Consider the following 17,461-nt stretch of genomic DNA (forward strand, 5'->3'; position numbering starts at 1 on the left):
AGGACAGGTCACTCCCCAAGGGAAAGCCCAGGTAAATGAAGGACAAAAATATAAGACCCACAAAAACCTGCACAAGGAGGTGGGCCCAAGCCAACCCAAAATCAAAGGGAGGGGTTTTCAGGGAAAGCCTGATAGGTTCTTTGATCCATTAAAGGTGGATAAGTGCTTTGACTGTAACCAGCCAGGGCATAAGCAGGTGGGTGTTGTCTGCACTAAGAAGCTTCCCCCTAAGGGACCATCCACAGGGATTGTCAGTGTCAGTGTAGGGGTGGAGAGTGGTGCCCCAGAGTAGTCAGGTGGTGAAAGCAACCTTAGTGTCCCTGGGTGGGGTGAATATTGCCACACTTGCTGCCTTACCTCCAAACATGGACAAGTATAGGCAGAGGCCTAACATGAATGGAACTGAAGTTCAGGTTAACAGAGACACTGGGGCTAGTGTAGCTATGGTCCTGGATGAACTGGTGCCTCTAGAGAAGTTGTAACCTGATGAGTTTCACCAGGTGACATATGCAGACAACACTACCAAACTCCATCCTGTGGCTGTGGTGATTTGGAATGGGGAGGGGTGACAGGCCCTTTGAAGGTATCTGTGTCAAAGGTGCTCTCAGTCCAGTGTTTACTGGGGAATGATCTTGAAGCCTCTGTGTGGTCAGAGGTGGAGAGAAGACTCCATATCTAAATATTGGAGCTCCCTGAGTGGGCATGTGCTGTGACTAGGTCACAGACTAGCCAGAAGGGAGGGGCTGGACACTTGAACCCTGGAACAAAGGGCCAAGTATCCAAGGACAAAGGTACTGGGCCTGGTGAGCCAGCCCAGGGAACTCCAGAGGTGCAGGAAGAATCTAACTATGGGGAAGAGGATCTGGCCTCTGAGAGATGGACTCCATCCCTGCCAGAGCTATCAGATTTGGCAGAACTGACATGTGCAGGTGGACCCTCCAGAGAGGAGCTCAGTCAGGGACAGCTTGACTGTCCCACCCTTGAGAGCTTGAGGAAGATTGCTTCTAAGCAAGAGGAGAGGGATGACACTGGGTTTCACAAACTCTACTGGGAAGATGGACTGCTTCATACTGAGGCAAGCAACCTCAAGAAGGGGGGTACCAGGAGGTTGGTGGTGCCCTAGAAGTACAGAGAGTTCATCCTGTTTGGGTCATGATATCCCCTTGGCAGGACATTTGGGACAGACAAAGACGTGTAATGGTTGGTGAACCATTTCTACTGGCCCCATATGTCCGAAAAGGTAAAGGAGTTTTGCAGCTCCTGTGTCACCTGTCAGGCCAGTGGCAAGGCAGGGGGCAAGACAAGGGCTTCCCTAATACCACTGCCAGTGGTTGGGGTTCCATTTGAACGGCTGGGGATGGACATTGTTGGTCCCCTGGACCCACCTACAGCATCAGGGAATAGGTATATCTTAGTGGTAGATGACCATGCCACTAGATACCCTGAAGTTATACCTCTTAGAACCATTGATGCTCCTGCGGTGGCTAGAGCACTGCTTGGTGTGTTCACCAGAGTAGGTTTTCCAAAAGAGGTGGTGTCAGATAGGGGCACAAACTTCCTGTCCAGCTATCTGACTGCTATGTGGGATGAGTGCGGTGTTAACTATAAGTTCATCACCCCCAAGCAAATGGTCTTGTTGAGAGATTCAACAAAACCCTGAAGGGCATGATAAATGGGTTGTCAGAGAAACTCAGGAGGAGATGGGATGTTTTCTTCCCATGTTACTATTTGCCTACAGAGAGGTGCCACAGAAAGGGGTTGGTTTCAGTCCCTTTGAGTTGTTGTTTGGACACCCTGTGAGGGGGCCATTGAGCCTGCTAAGATAGTCTTTAGAGAAGCCTCTTAAGGAAGCAAAAGACAATGTGCTTGACTATATGCTAGGCCTGAGATCTAGAATGTCAGAGTACATGTACAAGGCAAACAGGAAACTGGAGACCAGCCAGGAGCTCATGAAGAACTGGTTTGATCAAAAGGCTACTATGCCTGAGTATACTCCAGGACAATTGGTGTGGGTGTTGGAGCCTGTATCTCCCAGAGCCCTCCATGACAAGTGGAGTGGGCCCTATCCAATCTTAGAAAAGAAGGGCGAGGTTACCTATTTGGTTGACCTTGGCACCCCCAGGAACCCTCATAGGGTCCTGCATGTGAATAGATTGAAACCCCACCATGACAAGGCAGACTTGACCATGTAACTGATCACTGACGAGGGTGTGGAGGAGGAAACTGAGTCTGTGCCCGACTTCCTCTCCACTAATGTGCAAGGTGGATCAGTGGAGGGAGTTGTGCTCTCTCCCAAATTGACAGACCAGCAGCACAGAGACTGTAAGCAATTGCTGGAGCAGTTTGCTGGCTTGTTCTCTTTGACCCCAGGCATCACTGAGTGGTGTGTGCACCACATTGACAATGGTGACAGCCTTCCTGTCAAAAATGGTGACAGCCTTCCTGTCAAAAATAAACTGCTGAGGTTGTTAAGATGTTGGAACTGGGGGTAATTGAACCGTTCGAGAGCCCATGGGCCAGTCCATTGGTGCTTGTACCTAAAGCTAATCCTCAAGGGGGTCCCAAGGCGTTAAGGTTCTGTGTGGACTACAGAGGTTTAAATGTAGTCACAAAGACTGACGCTCACCCTACACGTATAGCCGATTAGCTCATTGATAGGTTAGGGGCTGCTAAGTACCTGAGTACTTTTAATTTGACTTCAGGTTACTGGCAGATTGTCCTCACTGATGGAGCAAAGGAGAGGTCAGCATTCTCCTCACCAGAGGGGCATTATCAATTCAAGGATTAAAGAATGCACCTGCCACCTTCCAAAGGTCGGTGAACAGGATTTTGTCTGGGTTTGAACAGTTCAGTGCAGCTTTCCTGGATGATATAGCTGTATACAGTTCCCCCTGGGGGGACCACTTAAGCCACCTAAGGGAAGTGCTTCAGGCCATGAAGCAGGCAGGCCTGACTATTAAGGCAAGCAAGTGCCAAATAGGGCAGAGGTTTATGGTGTACCTGGGCCACCTGGTAGGTGGATGCCATGTACAGACTCTCCAAGCTAAAATCCAAACTATTTTAGATTGGACAGCTCCTGTTACCCAGTCTCAGGTAAGGGCATTCCTTGGACTGACAGGGTACTATAGAGGGTTTGTTCAAAATTATGGGTCAGGAGGCTTTTGACACTCTGAATGCTGCTAAGTGTTCAGCAACAGTGCTACTGGCCCCTGAGTAAGCAAAGGAATTTGTGGTTCAGACAGATACTTCAGAGCAAGGGATTGGGGCAGTGTTGTCACAGCTAAATGAAGGGGGCCTTGATCAGTCAGTTGCCTTTATTAGCCAAAGGCATCTTCCCAGAGAGGAGAGGTGGAATGCCATTGAGAGAGAGGCTGTTGCTGTGGTGTGTGTGGTCCCTGAAAAAGTTGAGACCATATTTACACTGACCACAGAACTCTCAGATGGCTCATGCAGATGAGAGGGGAGAATCCCAAGCTGTTAAGGTGGTCCATTTCCCTACAGTGAATAGACTTTACAGTGGAACACAGACCTGGGGTTGCCCATGCAAATGCAGATGGACATTCCAGGTTTTTATACTTACCAGAGTGTAGGTTAGTAATCCATCACCTTTCGTTTGGGGGGGGCTATGTTGCAAAGTCATCCTGTGCCCTGGACACCCCCAATTTTTTGCTGACTGATGCTGGTGGTAACTGACTCTGACTGACTCTGGGCTCTGCCTAACCAGGCCCAGGGTCAGTGCTATGCTGAAAGAAACACATTAGAATACAGTTAAAACGCATACATACACTAGGGTACACAATGGTATGGTGGGGTACCCCTGTGATTGGCATGACCTACCCTATAAGCCCCTAGTATATGATAGTACCCTGGGGCATGGTAGTTTAGAGGCCAGCAACTTTCTTTCTGCACTTGCATGTGTGCACTGCTGAAGCCTGAGGTCAGTTTAAAAGCAGCCTTGGATGCCAGGACTGCTTTAAAAAGTAAATTGTGCCCAAACTCGATTTTGGTGTTTGGGGGCACTTAAAAAGGAATAACCTACAATGTTTTAGCATATTAGGGACCCCAGGTCTCTCCTAGGTATCCCAGGGGTGGGGGGGTCAGGTATTTATAAGGTACACCCTTATAAAATTAGTTTATATATGCCTGGGTAAAGTGAAATTTCACATTTAACTCCCCACATTGTGGTAAAGTGCTGCTCAAATTCAACTTTGATGCTAGGAGCACTGTAGTAGGGGAATCTGCAATATTTATACAGATTCAGAACCCATAAAGTCTCCCCTAGTTGCACATGGGGTGGTCTTCCAGTAGATATAAGGCAAGTACTTATAAAATATGTTTTTGTAAGTCCTGGTGCTGGAAAAATGGCCCAGTGCAAATCTCCTGTTACATAGGTTAACATGGTAGAAAGTTATTGCATAATAACTATTGGTAGGACAGGGATAGAAAGGCAATTTAAAGACTTCCCAGAATGCTATTAATACATCCAACAATATCATATTGGTGAATTTCTCCTAAAGTGTGCATACAAGAGGTTATAAGACTTTCTTGTTTGTAGGTCCAAATTCAGCCTTCTAGTGGTCAGCCCTGATTGGTCAAAGTTAAGTGGATTAGCCAGGGTGCCTTAAAGAGGCGATAAAGAGCCCCTGGGGTTGACCAGCTAAGCTGGCAGGGCAGTGTGCTGTTCCATAGGAATGCCAGGCCAAGGGGGTGGGTTGTAAACTATGCTCTTTAAAGGGGGGAGCAGAGACCATTGTCATTTACAGCTATGAACTTCCCACCTTAGGCAGATGGTAGGATTAATGAAGGTATGACCAGATGCAGGGGGAAGAGTCTAAGTAAATTAGTCATCCTTGGGGTGTGTTTAGCCAGCTCTTACCTCCTTGCTGGAAAATCAGCCATTATGGATTTGGAAGATTTGATGTACTGTGGGACAAAATAATGCCACACTCTACAGGATGTGGTCATAACTTTCAGGAGTTACCCTGCTTCCATTTGTCAGAAGTGACCTCCTGCATGATGTAGAGAACTTGGAATAAGTATCTGAGGGACAGAGCCCTCCAGATCTGCTGCTTGAAACTTACTCAAGCAAGAAGTGCCCTGTTGAGAAGTTTTGCTGTGCAAAGATTTGTAAGGCCTTACCTCTGAGGACTGCACCATCTGAAACTACAGCCCTATGGATTATCTTGTTGAAAAGGAACTTAAAGGTGGACTCCCTGAAAGCTACAGGTTAAAAGAGCTCATCTGGGACATCACCAACTAAATCTACACCTTGGAGAACTATCAGTGGAGTTGGTAAGGGTTTTGTACCAGTGGATTGTGGGAACTGAAGTCCTCAGCTTTCAAGGACCATCTCAGAGCTTCCAGTCCCTTGGAGTGAGTTTGAGACACTTTGGGACCCCTTGAGGAACTTCAGGAAGAAGTTCAAGAAGTTTGGAGAACTTTGGACCAACTAAAAAAAAATACTCCATACAGGGACCGACTCAACCTGGCCAGCCAGACCGCCTGCCTTCAACCTCGAGCCGGCCAAGCCAACTAGGTTTGTCCCGCTAAAGGCTCCATAGCTCCAACTTCCAGAGATTGACCGGGACTAGAGAAATTCTGAAGCGGGCGAACCCTCTGGCTTCATGAGGAGCATTGAGAGACCCAGTGAGAAAAAGCTCCAGAAAAGTTTCTAAATCCACTCGAGGAAAAAGGGGAGCGGGAGCAATCGCAAGAGCCAAGCCGCCTGCGTTCCATCGCGTGTCGGCCTGGATTCCTGGGATGTCCCGCTGAAGCAATCTTGAAATATTTCCTAAGTCTGCTCCAGGGAATTTGACTGGGACCTCGTCACAAGTCAAGCCGGCGAACCCTAACCGAATCCGGACTAGCTGAGAGCTTCGAGGGGCCTCAAGGAGAAAAGCTCCAGAAAAGTTTTTGAGTGTGAAGGTAGAAACTGAGTCTGGGACCTGCCGCGAGCTGTAGCTGTTCAGGGCTCGATCGCGCCCAGCCTGAAACTTTGACTTTGGACCAGTCTACTGCGGGCAGGTATCACAATATGGTGCTATAATCTTTAAAGTGCTATATTGTAATAAATCTTTGAAATTTCATATCTCCGGTTCCCTACATTAGATTTTTGTCGTTTTAGTGTCATTTTAAAGATAAAAGTATTTCCTATTTATATGCATTGTGTGTTGTGTCTTAATTATTTACTGAAATTATGTTTTAAAATGCTTTACATACCCGTCTTTGAAGTTAAGCCTGTCTGCGCGCAGCCACGTTAACGGTTGAGCATAGGAATAATTTTCTAAGACCTATGCTGAGTCCTATCATGTGCTAGTGGCCTTTTTGCCAGTGGCAGACCTACATTTGCCCCTACCAATAACCCACTTTCCAACAGTGGGTGACTTTTTTAGGTTAATATCTGTCTGTCTGTCTTGTATGGACCCAGATTGATTTGGGTGAACTAAGGTAAGGAGTACTAATTGCTCTAATGGACCAGATGCTAAAAAGGTCTAAAATATTGTCTTCTTGATTGACAAGGGCAAGGCTGTCAAATGGCAAGGCAACTCTTCCCATTAGCTCTGGTGCCAACCAGCACAAAATAATATGCATGAAAAGGGTTGAGTCGTGCTAAGAGGCTCAGAATGAGGAGGAATACCCCAATATCGAGAATAAACCATAGCAATCTTGTAGCTTTTCATTGAAAATCAAGATTGGATTGATGAATAACAGCAAGGCACCAAGCTGCTCCTGACACCAGGAAGGAGAAAAAAGAACCAAGAAAGAACTCCATGTGAAGAGAATCAGAATAGTGTTATAAGATCAGAAGCAAAAATCTGGGGCAAAATATGGTAGCAAAGGGATGAAGAACACACATAAAATAAGGAACAAATGTGTTCCAACATATCACACGTGGAAATAACTCCTCATGTATGATACTGACATGAACTGACCTCACAACAAAGACACAGCCTCTTCTTGGATTGTGAATTGTAGTCCTATTTTCTTTCTTGGACCAACCATCATCTTAAACAGGGTTGGTAAATAGGGCTATGGGGGCCACACCCCTTTCTGGAATCCATAGCATTCACCAGGTAAACAAAGGAGAAGTCGCAGTTTGATATCCTTCAGCCAACACAGTATTCTGAACGTATGCAAGTTGTTCACACATTATAATGTGTATGAATCATGTTAAATATATTTATGTGTACAATAAGATTTTCAAGGTTTAAGTTCAACTTTCACCTTGAGAATTATGTGTGACTTTGCTCTGTAGTACTTCTTAATGTGATGTTCTAGCCACGTATCAGTTGAGAAATGCCTATTTTATTTTTTTAGATAAAATGTCGAGTACAATTAATCCATCACAAACTTCTTATGATGTGGGAAAGCCAGCGCTGAGTGACACACAAGCCACACTTTTGGTTGAAGATGTATTCGGTCTAAAGGTATCTAAGATCAAGCCGCTCCCCAGCTATGGCGATCAAAACTTTCATATAGTAACTACAGATCTGGAGAAAACTACAAATGTAACTGATTTCGTCCTCAAAATAACCAATTGCATAGAGAATAAAATTGAAAACCTCATAGATGTACAGACCCGCGTGATGATGTTTCTGAGGGACGAAGGTTTTCCCACCGCTACAGCAGTTCCAACAAGAGATGGTCAGATACTATCACTTCAGTCTGCCGGTAAGTCTTTGTTACTCTGTTTTAAAATTTTCGGAAAAAATACAGTGCACTAACTCACTGTTTCTCAAAACTGTAGCCGCTAGCACTTTTGAATTTTACACACTTTTTTTATATTAAAAAATCAATAAATTTAATAATCACAGTAGATTAACATCTCAGGTCTTTTTTCAACATTATTAGGTTTCATTTGCATAATGAATGTTAAAGACATACACAATCACTGTCCGTATGTTAATTAACACCATGAATTATAGTTCAATTGCCAATATATTGACAACTCCAAAACTATAGATATCCCCACATGACCACGAATGCAACATATTGTAGGATTTTCAGTACATGGTGATGGAAATTAGGCTCTGCAGTCCCTGAACAAACAATAAAGCATATGTTGGAAAACGAGGCAGTATCTGTGTGGACTGCACAAATAACATGTCACATTTGTCCTACAATGGGAACCAAACACCCTAGTGTAGCGTTTGACTCTCAGAGGGTAGCGTTGCAGAGCTGTCTAAGGTTTTCTCAAGAGAGGTGGTGTGGGCTAGTAATCCCCACTCCCTCAATAATTGACTGTCCAGTCTGTACTTTGCTTCATAAAAGTAAGAGTGCATTTATTAAACACACATACTACTTAATACTATGCACCAATTTGCAAATATATATAGGGTGGTGGAATTACTTTGCGACATTGCATAACATTCCCACCCCTCTCGCATGGGGGGCTGGGGTCTAGTACCACCACTTCCAAGTATGCACATCATCTTGCCCCCTAATGCAGTGGGTTGACACAACCTGGAGCGAGGGCCTTGCCAACTGGCACCATCCTTGTGGCGACCCACCCCATCATCTCAACAAGCATTACAAATAGGTGCACCTGCCCTGGGGAAACATAACCCTAACTGAGCATCTCATACTGACCATACAGTATGCACCTCTACATCTTGTGGGTAACAGTCTGGGTTGTTCCTCCCCTAACACAGTAGCAAGAATACATGTTTGGGCATCACTTTAAACGAGGTACTTATCATAGATGATAACAATTATAATGCATTGCAATTAAAGCCCCTACAAGGCATCACAGTTAGAATCACAGGAATACACAAATACAGCCAGACACCCTAGCAGGAATGTCCAGCAACATAACCGCATTTGGCTTATGACATCACCTTACACTGGTACATTACATAACACATGTGACTTTAAGTCCCTCTATAAGAAATAACATTAGTAAATACATTTCTGTTGCAATTACATCACTTCACCTCCAGGGAATGCCCTCTTCCAGACATCCCCCAACTCAGCCCTTCACATTTTACTCCTTGCATAATCCTTAACGCACCCCCAGCTGAAGAACAAAAGTTCCAGCCACAGGATGCTGTTGACGTTGATGCTGAGCCCTTGAGGGGTTATTCTTTCCAAGTCCCCAGAAACTTAGAGAGGGACTTTTCATCTTCATGCTGGGGGAGACTGTGCTGCTCCTGCAGCTTCACCTGCGCCTTGGCACACTTCTTGTGGTGACCCCGTCCTCCTGGGGCTACCACACACCAGGAACCATCATCCTTTTCCTTGCAGGCCTGCAAGGCATTATAGGGCGAGGCGCTCCTTTCGCACATACTATAGCAGCGGCTCTCCCGCTGCTCCGGAGAGAGCCGTGCTGCCCCTGGCAGCCTCATGCCTCATCTCCTGGCCTCTGTGGGGGGCCCGGTCCCACCCGGACCCTCAGGTGAGCGATGGCTGCTCGGGGAGCCCACCCCCGGCTATGCCTGTTGTGTTTCGGGAGCCCTGCTGCAGGCTCAATGCCACCCACATCAGGGCCTGGAGTTGGGATCCGCGGCCACCAGCACATCTTCACGGGGAGCGTGACTGCACTCCTCAACTAGGCTTCAGCAGGAGCAGGGGCAGAGTAGTGATATGCCAGGCTCCAGCTCCAGTCGTCCTCAGCAGACCACACCCCAGAGAGAGCTCCTCTTCCTGTGTAAACTCTTTAAAAGAATGGGGAGGGGCTGGCAGGAAGTCTCTGTTTGCCCTATCAAATTGCGACACATCACTTTTCTGCCCCTGCTCCCTCCTTCTTTCCCAGGCCTCCGGGTTTGTTCAAAATGGCGTTGTCCAGGGGTCTCATGCCACATAGTCTCTGAGAGCTCCTTCCCCCCTCGCTGCCTTCTCTCCAGAGCGGTTTGGTGACTGACACCAGGTGTCAGCTGCTGGTGGATGAACCTGTAGCTCCACCCATCTTCTTTTCTTGGAGAGGAGGCCTTCAGCCTTTGAATGCTTGTCGTGCAGGGCTGGGCCTCTGATGCTACAGCTTGGGGAGGAAGGTCATTAATTCAGCCTGGCAGGGTCAGCCCAGGCCAGGCCCTGGTTATGAGCTGACTCAGAGAAATATGACATTTCTGGATGACCCAAAAGCAGTACAAATATGACTTTGGACTCTGCAGAATACTTCTTCTCACCTACGTTACAGTGGACTTTAGTGCATATCTGGAATTTGTAGGCCCTAAGAAAGCGAAACTAGCCCATGTGCTCCCCATCCTTATAGGAGAGTAATGGAGTGAAAACTGTAAATCACACTGACGTTCCCTCAAATGTTTCTTCCCACTATAGAAAGTCCTTTCCATGTCACCACCCAGTTCTGCATAAATGCCGCCACACCATTCAATTTGTAGCTGCTCCTGGGCTACGCACGCCAGGAATCTCCCCTGCGTAGCCCTTACACTTGTGCACATGCATGTACACATGTGTCTGCATGTAACCAGCCCGGTGCCCCTTACTCTGGCTGCAGCATAGCAGCCTACTTGCGCCTGGGGGACACCGGTAAAATACACATGCAGTCCCTTTCATCATGAGTTCACTGTGGGTGAGTCCATACTTATGAGACTCTCCCACAGTAAAAAGCTCAACAAATAGGCGTTCAAAAAGCGAAAAATCCAGGCGGTTCAGATGGCCAAAACCATCTTCTAACAGTGGCAAATAAAAACGTGATGCCCCCCCCCCCCATGCACACCTGATAGTCCACAAGAACAGGTGACCTATCTGTCGGTCCTAGATTCCAGTCTATGGCAAACTGAGAGAGACCAACAAAGCAGTGACGGAACAGTCAATCAGTCAATAAACTTGTATTAGATTTTCAGAGAAACTCATAGAAGTACAAAATAAAATGTTGCATCCTAAAACAGACAAGTCTCGATAAATAATCAGACCCATCGGCTCATAAAGTGAATTAAAAGGCAATTGTATTAAAAATCAGGTTCCTAAAAACAATAACATTTTTACAAAACATTCCTGCAAGAACATTACAAACGAGTTGTGCTTAAAACCCCAGATATAAAATGAGAAACAAAAAAGCATAATTTGGGTATGGCCAATACTGTAAATTGTTTTTATTCCTCTAACAAAACGACTGTTTTGTTAGAGGAAAGTTTACTCTTTCTGCAAGCACCCTCTGAATAAAGGCCTGCTTAACCCAATGTGATCCTTTTTTGTTATACCCATAGGATCAGAAAAGAGATCTGGAAAATATTTCTTTACGTATGAGATCCTAGTTATGTGGTCTGCTTTATCTGATGACAAACAGTCCTGTAGGGTAAGACTTTTTAGATATGGATCCTCTTTGAACCTGACAGAACATCGCAAGAGGAGTGGGCGGATACGGATAAAGTCAGAGATGAAGGCCGTTCCTAGTTAATCCTAAATGATCTCAGCAGGGGTACCCTGACCTACAGCTAAAAGATGCCTCAAAATCATGTTTTCGACCACTTGGATACTATCAATTTTAGCATATACGCAGATTTCGTACCCAAAGGTTGCTATCGGGCTACACTTGGCACACAGTCATGTCACTCCTAAAGGTGGAGAAAGAGGTCGATTGGGTTTCTCTGATGAGCACTGTAGTCCTCAAGGAGATTCTCAATCATGCACTTAAATGTTTTACAGACTAAAAAAAACTCTTGCTGATGTATTTCCTGGATTAGGACAGAATCACACTCGCTCTAATGTTTCACCCAGGAGGTTAGGTTTGGATTAGCACTGATATACTAAGTATCCATGCTGAGAAAGGGAGAAGTGTGGTGCTGGAGAAACCTTTGAGAATTTTAGATTCTCACTGGTAAGAGTGTCGTGAGGGCTGGCACCCTGCCAGCAGGCCAGATAACAGAGAGGAAGCATCAGGGTGTGGTGCACCCATGAACTTTCTCCTTCTGTAGTGGGCGTGGCTTGAGTCCTTTTGAGAGGGCTGCGAAAATCTAAGATACGAATTCCAGAGAAGCTCGTGAATTTTGCCATGTTTTTGTGTCAGCTGCATGGCAATTGGGCCTCGCATGCCTGTGTTTTTAAAAGAGAGCACCCAATAGGCCATAGGCGTAGACTAGCTCCGGCTATTGCATATTGTGTGTGGTTACGCGCAGCAGAAGGCCATATATCTTCAATTATCTCGGCATCACGGCCGAGATAATTGAAAACATATGCCTGCAGTGGCGCGCGCGCGCGAGGCCAAGGCTTTTAAAAAAAAAATGTTATCATATGATTGGCTGCCTTTGTTTGCACTTCCTTTTGCCTGACCTGTCCCTCTCGCATGTGTACGATGTTCTGCATCGTACACATGCGTGCCAAAAGTCTGATTGGTTGATAAATTAGAGCTTTCTTGAACGGTGACAAATCGCATGTCTCCCCCTTTGTCCCCCCCTTTGTTTACTGAATATATGCGGCTGATCAGGTCAATTAATGTATAAACGGGGTTGGAAGAACTGTTGAAGTTCTTTAACCCTTTAAGTGCTGCCGTCGGCCAACGGTCATCACGGGCACTACCTCCCCAGTGCTGCGTGCGACCGTTGGACGTCCATTCAGCACTGGATAATGGACAGCGCAGCACTGGGGAGGTATATTTACGAAGCTCCTAAGGTGTTAAAGCCCTGAATGGTTATAAACTCTGGGAGGCACAGCTCTATGTGTCTGTAAGGTGTGTTACACACTCTGATACGATAGAGAGAAACGTCGGTGGTAAAGGAAACCCAGCATGCTGGTAAACAATGGAGCGTTTGTAACACTGTGCTCGTGACACAGCAACCCCCGAGTTGAGTCACTCAAGGTAGTGCTGGAGAGTGCTCGGAAGAACGAGGGAAAGCCTACACGAACAGGCTGTGCTGCTCAATTAGTGGTTTCAGAGAAAATCCTGAGGTCACCTCAGAGCCCTTTAAACCATGAACATGAAGGCATTTGGTGACTGCGTCGTGGCGTGTGCTAAATGAGGTTACCTCAGTACAGATCCCAATACATCATTACATCAAACAACCTCTTCAGAGACTCCAGAGCTCTTGCTCGCGATCCTGTGTAAACACCAGCAACACCCGCTGTGCTGCAGCCTACTTAAAGGCCTAAAGTGACACCGAGTTGGGAGTAAGAGACGTCACGGGTCACTGAAAGTCATGGGTGTTTGCATTTGTTAGGCATTCTCATCTTCCAGGATGGCTCCTGTGCTGATTGCGATAAGGAGCGAATCACTCGGCTGCCTCTGCCAACTTAGGCACCTAATTGATTTTTGCCAAATATGCCGTTTAACACAACGATTACTATCGATTTCCTCATAAACTATCAGTTTACACGCACCTGTTGGATGCAGTTTTGACCATAATGAGTGCAAAGGGGTCTCTGCCTGATGGCAGTCTCTCTCTCTAGACGAGTGTTCGCCTCGCACGACTTTCTCCTCAAGAGAGCAGGCTACTAACTAGGACCTGTGCTGTAGTTCAGCTTGCTAATTCGTTATTCATTGCGCAGGGCTATAAATGGGATGAAAAAAGTGGAACCATGAAAGGAAACGAGGCCTATATAATTATGGATATGCCTTAAACTTGCAACACTAACATTTACTTTGATCGACAGTACACCCTACCCACTCGTTTGCATTAAAAAATAACTGCAGCCGGCATACGTGATCATTGCTCCGTGCCTTTGCATAGAGGCCAAGGATTGGATGACCACGTAATCTCCCACCTTTTTATCCTACTGATAGGCACTGAGAGAAATCTGCACTGCCTTCAGCCACAACTTAATTGTGGCCCCATAGAAACACCTGGATGAAACTCAGATCAAATTATGCACTAGGCAACAGTTATATGCTGCCTAAAAAACAGTAACACAACATGAAAAAAGTAACAAAGCCTCCTGAAAAAAGCAAACACTTCAGTGATGCAAGATTAAGTAAAGCATGTAAAAAATAAGCAGGAACGACATTAATTACATAAACGTTTTGTTGCTGTCTGTTCAGAAATCAATCACATTTTTTGCATGGAGAGTTAAGAACATGAATAGAGGGTCCGAAAGGGACACATTCAATGTCAAAGGCTGTTGGAAATAGGAACCTTTAAGAAGTGCTCCTGCAGAAGAAAAGAGACAGACGCCAGCAAAATGCATATTTGCACACCTTATTTTAATGTCATCCAATGCGGTTCATAAGTGGTTTGCTTTTGCAGTCTATATTTTAGAATTGAACATTGGTCCAATGGGAAGGAGAGTGGCCTAGCGGTCTAAGCCTCAGTTTCAAGAATCCTGTCTCTCCGGAGGCATAGGTTCGAGTCCTACTGCTGCCAGTTATTTTTAATCTATTGCAATGTCCTATCACATTTTGTTGATGTTTAGGACAATTTTTATTTAAAAAATATTCGGATCTGGTCTCCTCATCAAGAAGCAATGCTTTTCCACATTCGCACCATCCAGGAACCTGTGATTAATGGCAATATTTTAGACATGGATCAGAGGAAAGGCAAAATGATGAGTGAGACAACAACCTAGGCATGTGGGCTTCTTGCTTTCAAATAGATACTAAGCGATAAACTTGGGCATTTGCCACATTGCTCATGAGTGTTATTATTGACAATTAGAAAAGAAGAACTGAATGACGACAAATTCTCAATCAATCAAGGCAGGAGGAACCAGTGGCACTGGCATCTCAATCTTTATTATATGAAGAGGTATTGTAAATAGCAGGTAAAATAATGTATTGTTTAAATAGTTATGCAACTCTAACCTGAGCGTAAGCCATGACATGTGTCAGAGCTGCTTCACAACTTTTATATGCCCCATAGCTTTTAAGACTTTAAGTCAGCTCACCTACCTGAGCCCCCTTCACCTCCGAACCCTCCGTTGTTATGCATTTCTAACCTGAGCTTAAGCCATGATGTGTGTCTTAGATGCTTCACACACTTTTGTATGCCCCATATCAGTCAGGACTCTAGGTGTATATTCAACACAATGCTTTTACTCCAGCCAGGGGCACTTATCTTCAATTGACAAGTGAGTTCATGCTATATGCAACACTTTCAGTTAGTGCTGGCTTTTTAACAACAATACGTTGCATTCTGGGATTTGTAGTATTGCTTTGAGTATTGTTATAAATGGTCTAAAATCGCAAAGAGGGTTTAATGCATTTGTGAGCCTTTAACTCAGTTGGTTGAATTTCCTACTTTGGGTTCATATAGCCTGACGAGGATTCAGCTGATTTCCTTACTGTTTTGTTCGTTTTGCCCTTTTCTTATTTTTGCTATTATGGGCCTTCATGTGAAATTATTGGTTGTGTCTCTAAAGTACAAGTCAACTTGTAACCCTGCTTTTACATAACTATCTTACTTTAGAGGTTGACTTATATTTGAGGAGTTGTAATATTTTTTAAATGCTGCACATGGGTAAATGGCATTGTCATTTAGGGCAGAGTGCTGTTGAGGGCAGAGTGCTGTTGAGTGCTGTTGATTGCAGAGTGCTGTTGAGTGCAGTGCTGTGTGCTGTTGAGTGCTGAGTGTTGTTGAGTGCAGAGTGCTGTTGAGGGCAGAGTGCTGTTGAGGGCAGAGTGCTGTTGAGGGCAGAGTGCTGTTGAGTGCAGAGTGCTGTGTGCTGTTGTGTGCTGTGTGCTGTTGAGTGCTGTGTGTTGTTGAGGGCAGAGTGCTGTTGGGGGCAGAGTGCTGTTGAGGGCAGAGTGCTGTTGAGTGCAGAGTGCTGTTGAGGGCAGAGTGCTGTTGAGGGCAGAGTGCTGTTGAGGGCAGAGTGCTGTGTGCTGTTGAGTGCAGAGTGCTGTGTGCTGTTGAGTGCAGAGTGCTGTGTGCTGTTGAGTGCAGAGTGCTGTGTGCTGTTGAGTGCAGAGTGATGTGTGCTGTTGAGTGCAGAGTGCTGTGTGGTGTTGAGTGCAGAGTGCTGTGTGCTGTTGAGTGCAGAGTGCTGTGTGCTGTTGAGGGCAGAGTGTTGTTGAGGGCAGAGTGTTGTTGAGGGCAGAGTGCTGTTGAGGGCAGAGTGCTGTTGAGGGCAGAGGGCTGTTGTGACCTGACCTGACCCGGTCAGTGCCGGTCGCTCCACCCGCTGCGTGGCCCACCTGCGTGTGCCCAGCCCCCGTTTGCCGCCGCCTCTGCTAGTAACTTTTCTTTTCACTGCTGTGCTTGTATTCTGTGATTGTATTCTGTTCTCTCCGTGCTGTTGTGCCCCTGACTGTTGCCCTTGATTGTATTCTGCTCTCTCCGTGCTGTTGTGCCCCTGACTGTTGCCCTTGATTGTAATTCGGTTCTCTCCGTGCTGTTGTGCCCCCTGTTTTCACTGTTGTGCCCTTGAGTGTACTTCGGTCCTCTCCGTGCTCCCGCTGACCCACCCCGCTCCCTGCCGCTGCTCCCCCGCGGCCCCACCCCCGTTCCTTCAGCCTCTCCTCGCATCGCTCCCCTCCCCACTCGCCACCCCGCTCCCGCCTCCCAGCTGCTCCTCCCTCGCTCCGCCCCCCTCCGCTCTCCATTTATGGCAGAGTCTGCGCGCGCGCGCAGCGTTCACGCGCAGCGGGTACGCCAATGGTGCGCCGAAGGCGCGCCAAAGGCAAGCCCGTCTGCGCCCGTCCACGCCTGGACTGCGCCCAGCGCCAGTGCCCCTGGCCCCCGCAGATGCCATCCCACCTGCCGGACGTACGAAGCCGCCACCCTCAGCGCACTCAACACCGGACGCCTCCCCGGATGCCACCAAGCCACCCCAGGACGCACCCACGGACCCTTCACCTGCCAATCCTGCAAGTTCACCTGCATCCGGACCCGCAACTCACTCGCACCCGCCAAGCCAAGCACCAACAGCAACCACCTGAAGTGCATCCTGCTCAACACCCGCTCCGTCCACAGACACGCCATGGAACTATGGAACCTGCTCGACACCACATCCCTGGACGTCGCCTTCCTCACGGAGACCTGGATGAATGCCTCCTCAGCGCCCGACATCGCCATAGCCATCCCGGACAGATACAAAATCACCCAGATGGACCGCGTCAACCAGACTGGAGGAGGCATCGCCATCATCCACAAAAACACCATCCGCATCTCGACCAACTCCGAAGAGACCCTCACAGCCGCCGAACATCTTCACCGACCCAAGACCACACTCAGAGGCACCCTCATCTACAGACCCCCAGGACCCCGTGCACAATTCAGCGAAGACATCGCAGACTTCATCAGCCCACACGCCCTCCCCTCTGCCGACTACATCCTCCTAGGGGATCTCAACTTCCACCTGGTGTGGCGCCGCGGCCAGGGCGACTGACGCTGGAATCTGGGGACCACGGTTCGATCCCCGGCTCCGGCGGCAGGGTAGCCCAGCACCATGTGACTCTGGGCAATAGCTCGCTTAATCTTCCCGACGGCCCCCAGCGCCTAGAGACCCTTACGGGTGATTGTGCGCTTTACAAATGTGGACTTTACTTTACTTTACTGGTGAACAACAACGACAACAACACCACCACCCTACTGGACAACCTCGCTAACCTCGGACTCAAGCAACTGGTGAACAC

The 17,461-nt window shown here is 47.1% G+C and overlaps 1 protein-coding gene across 3 annotated transcripts in view; it reads left to right on the plus strand.

Annotated features, from left to right (window-relative positions):
- Nucleotides 1-17,461, plus strand: part of LOC144826658 (hydroxylysine kinase-like) — a 379,966-nt gene that overhangs the window by 124,935 nt on the left and 237,570 nt on the right. For all 3 annotated transcript variants that reach the window (XM_078685224.1, XM_078685222.1, XM_078685223.1), the window contains exon 2: nucleotides 7,318-7,671. In XM_078685224.1, the coding sequence (XP_078541350.1) occupies nucleotides 7,323-7,671 (349 nt within the window). In that variant the 5' untranslated portion in view covers nucleotides 7,318-7,322. The remainder of the gene's footprint in view (nucleotides 1-7,317; nucleotides 7,672-17,461) is intronic.

This window comes from Lissotriton helveticus, chromosome 3_2, assembly GCF_964261635.1.
Source record: "Lissotriton helveticus chromosome 3_2, aLisHel1.1, whole genome shotgun sequence".
In the NCBI taxonomy this organism is placed as follows: Eukaryota; Metazoa; Chordata; class Amphibia; order Caudata; family Salamandridae; genus Lissotriton; species Lissotriton helveticus.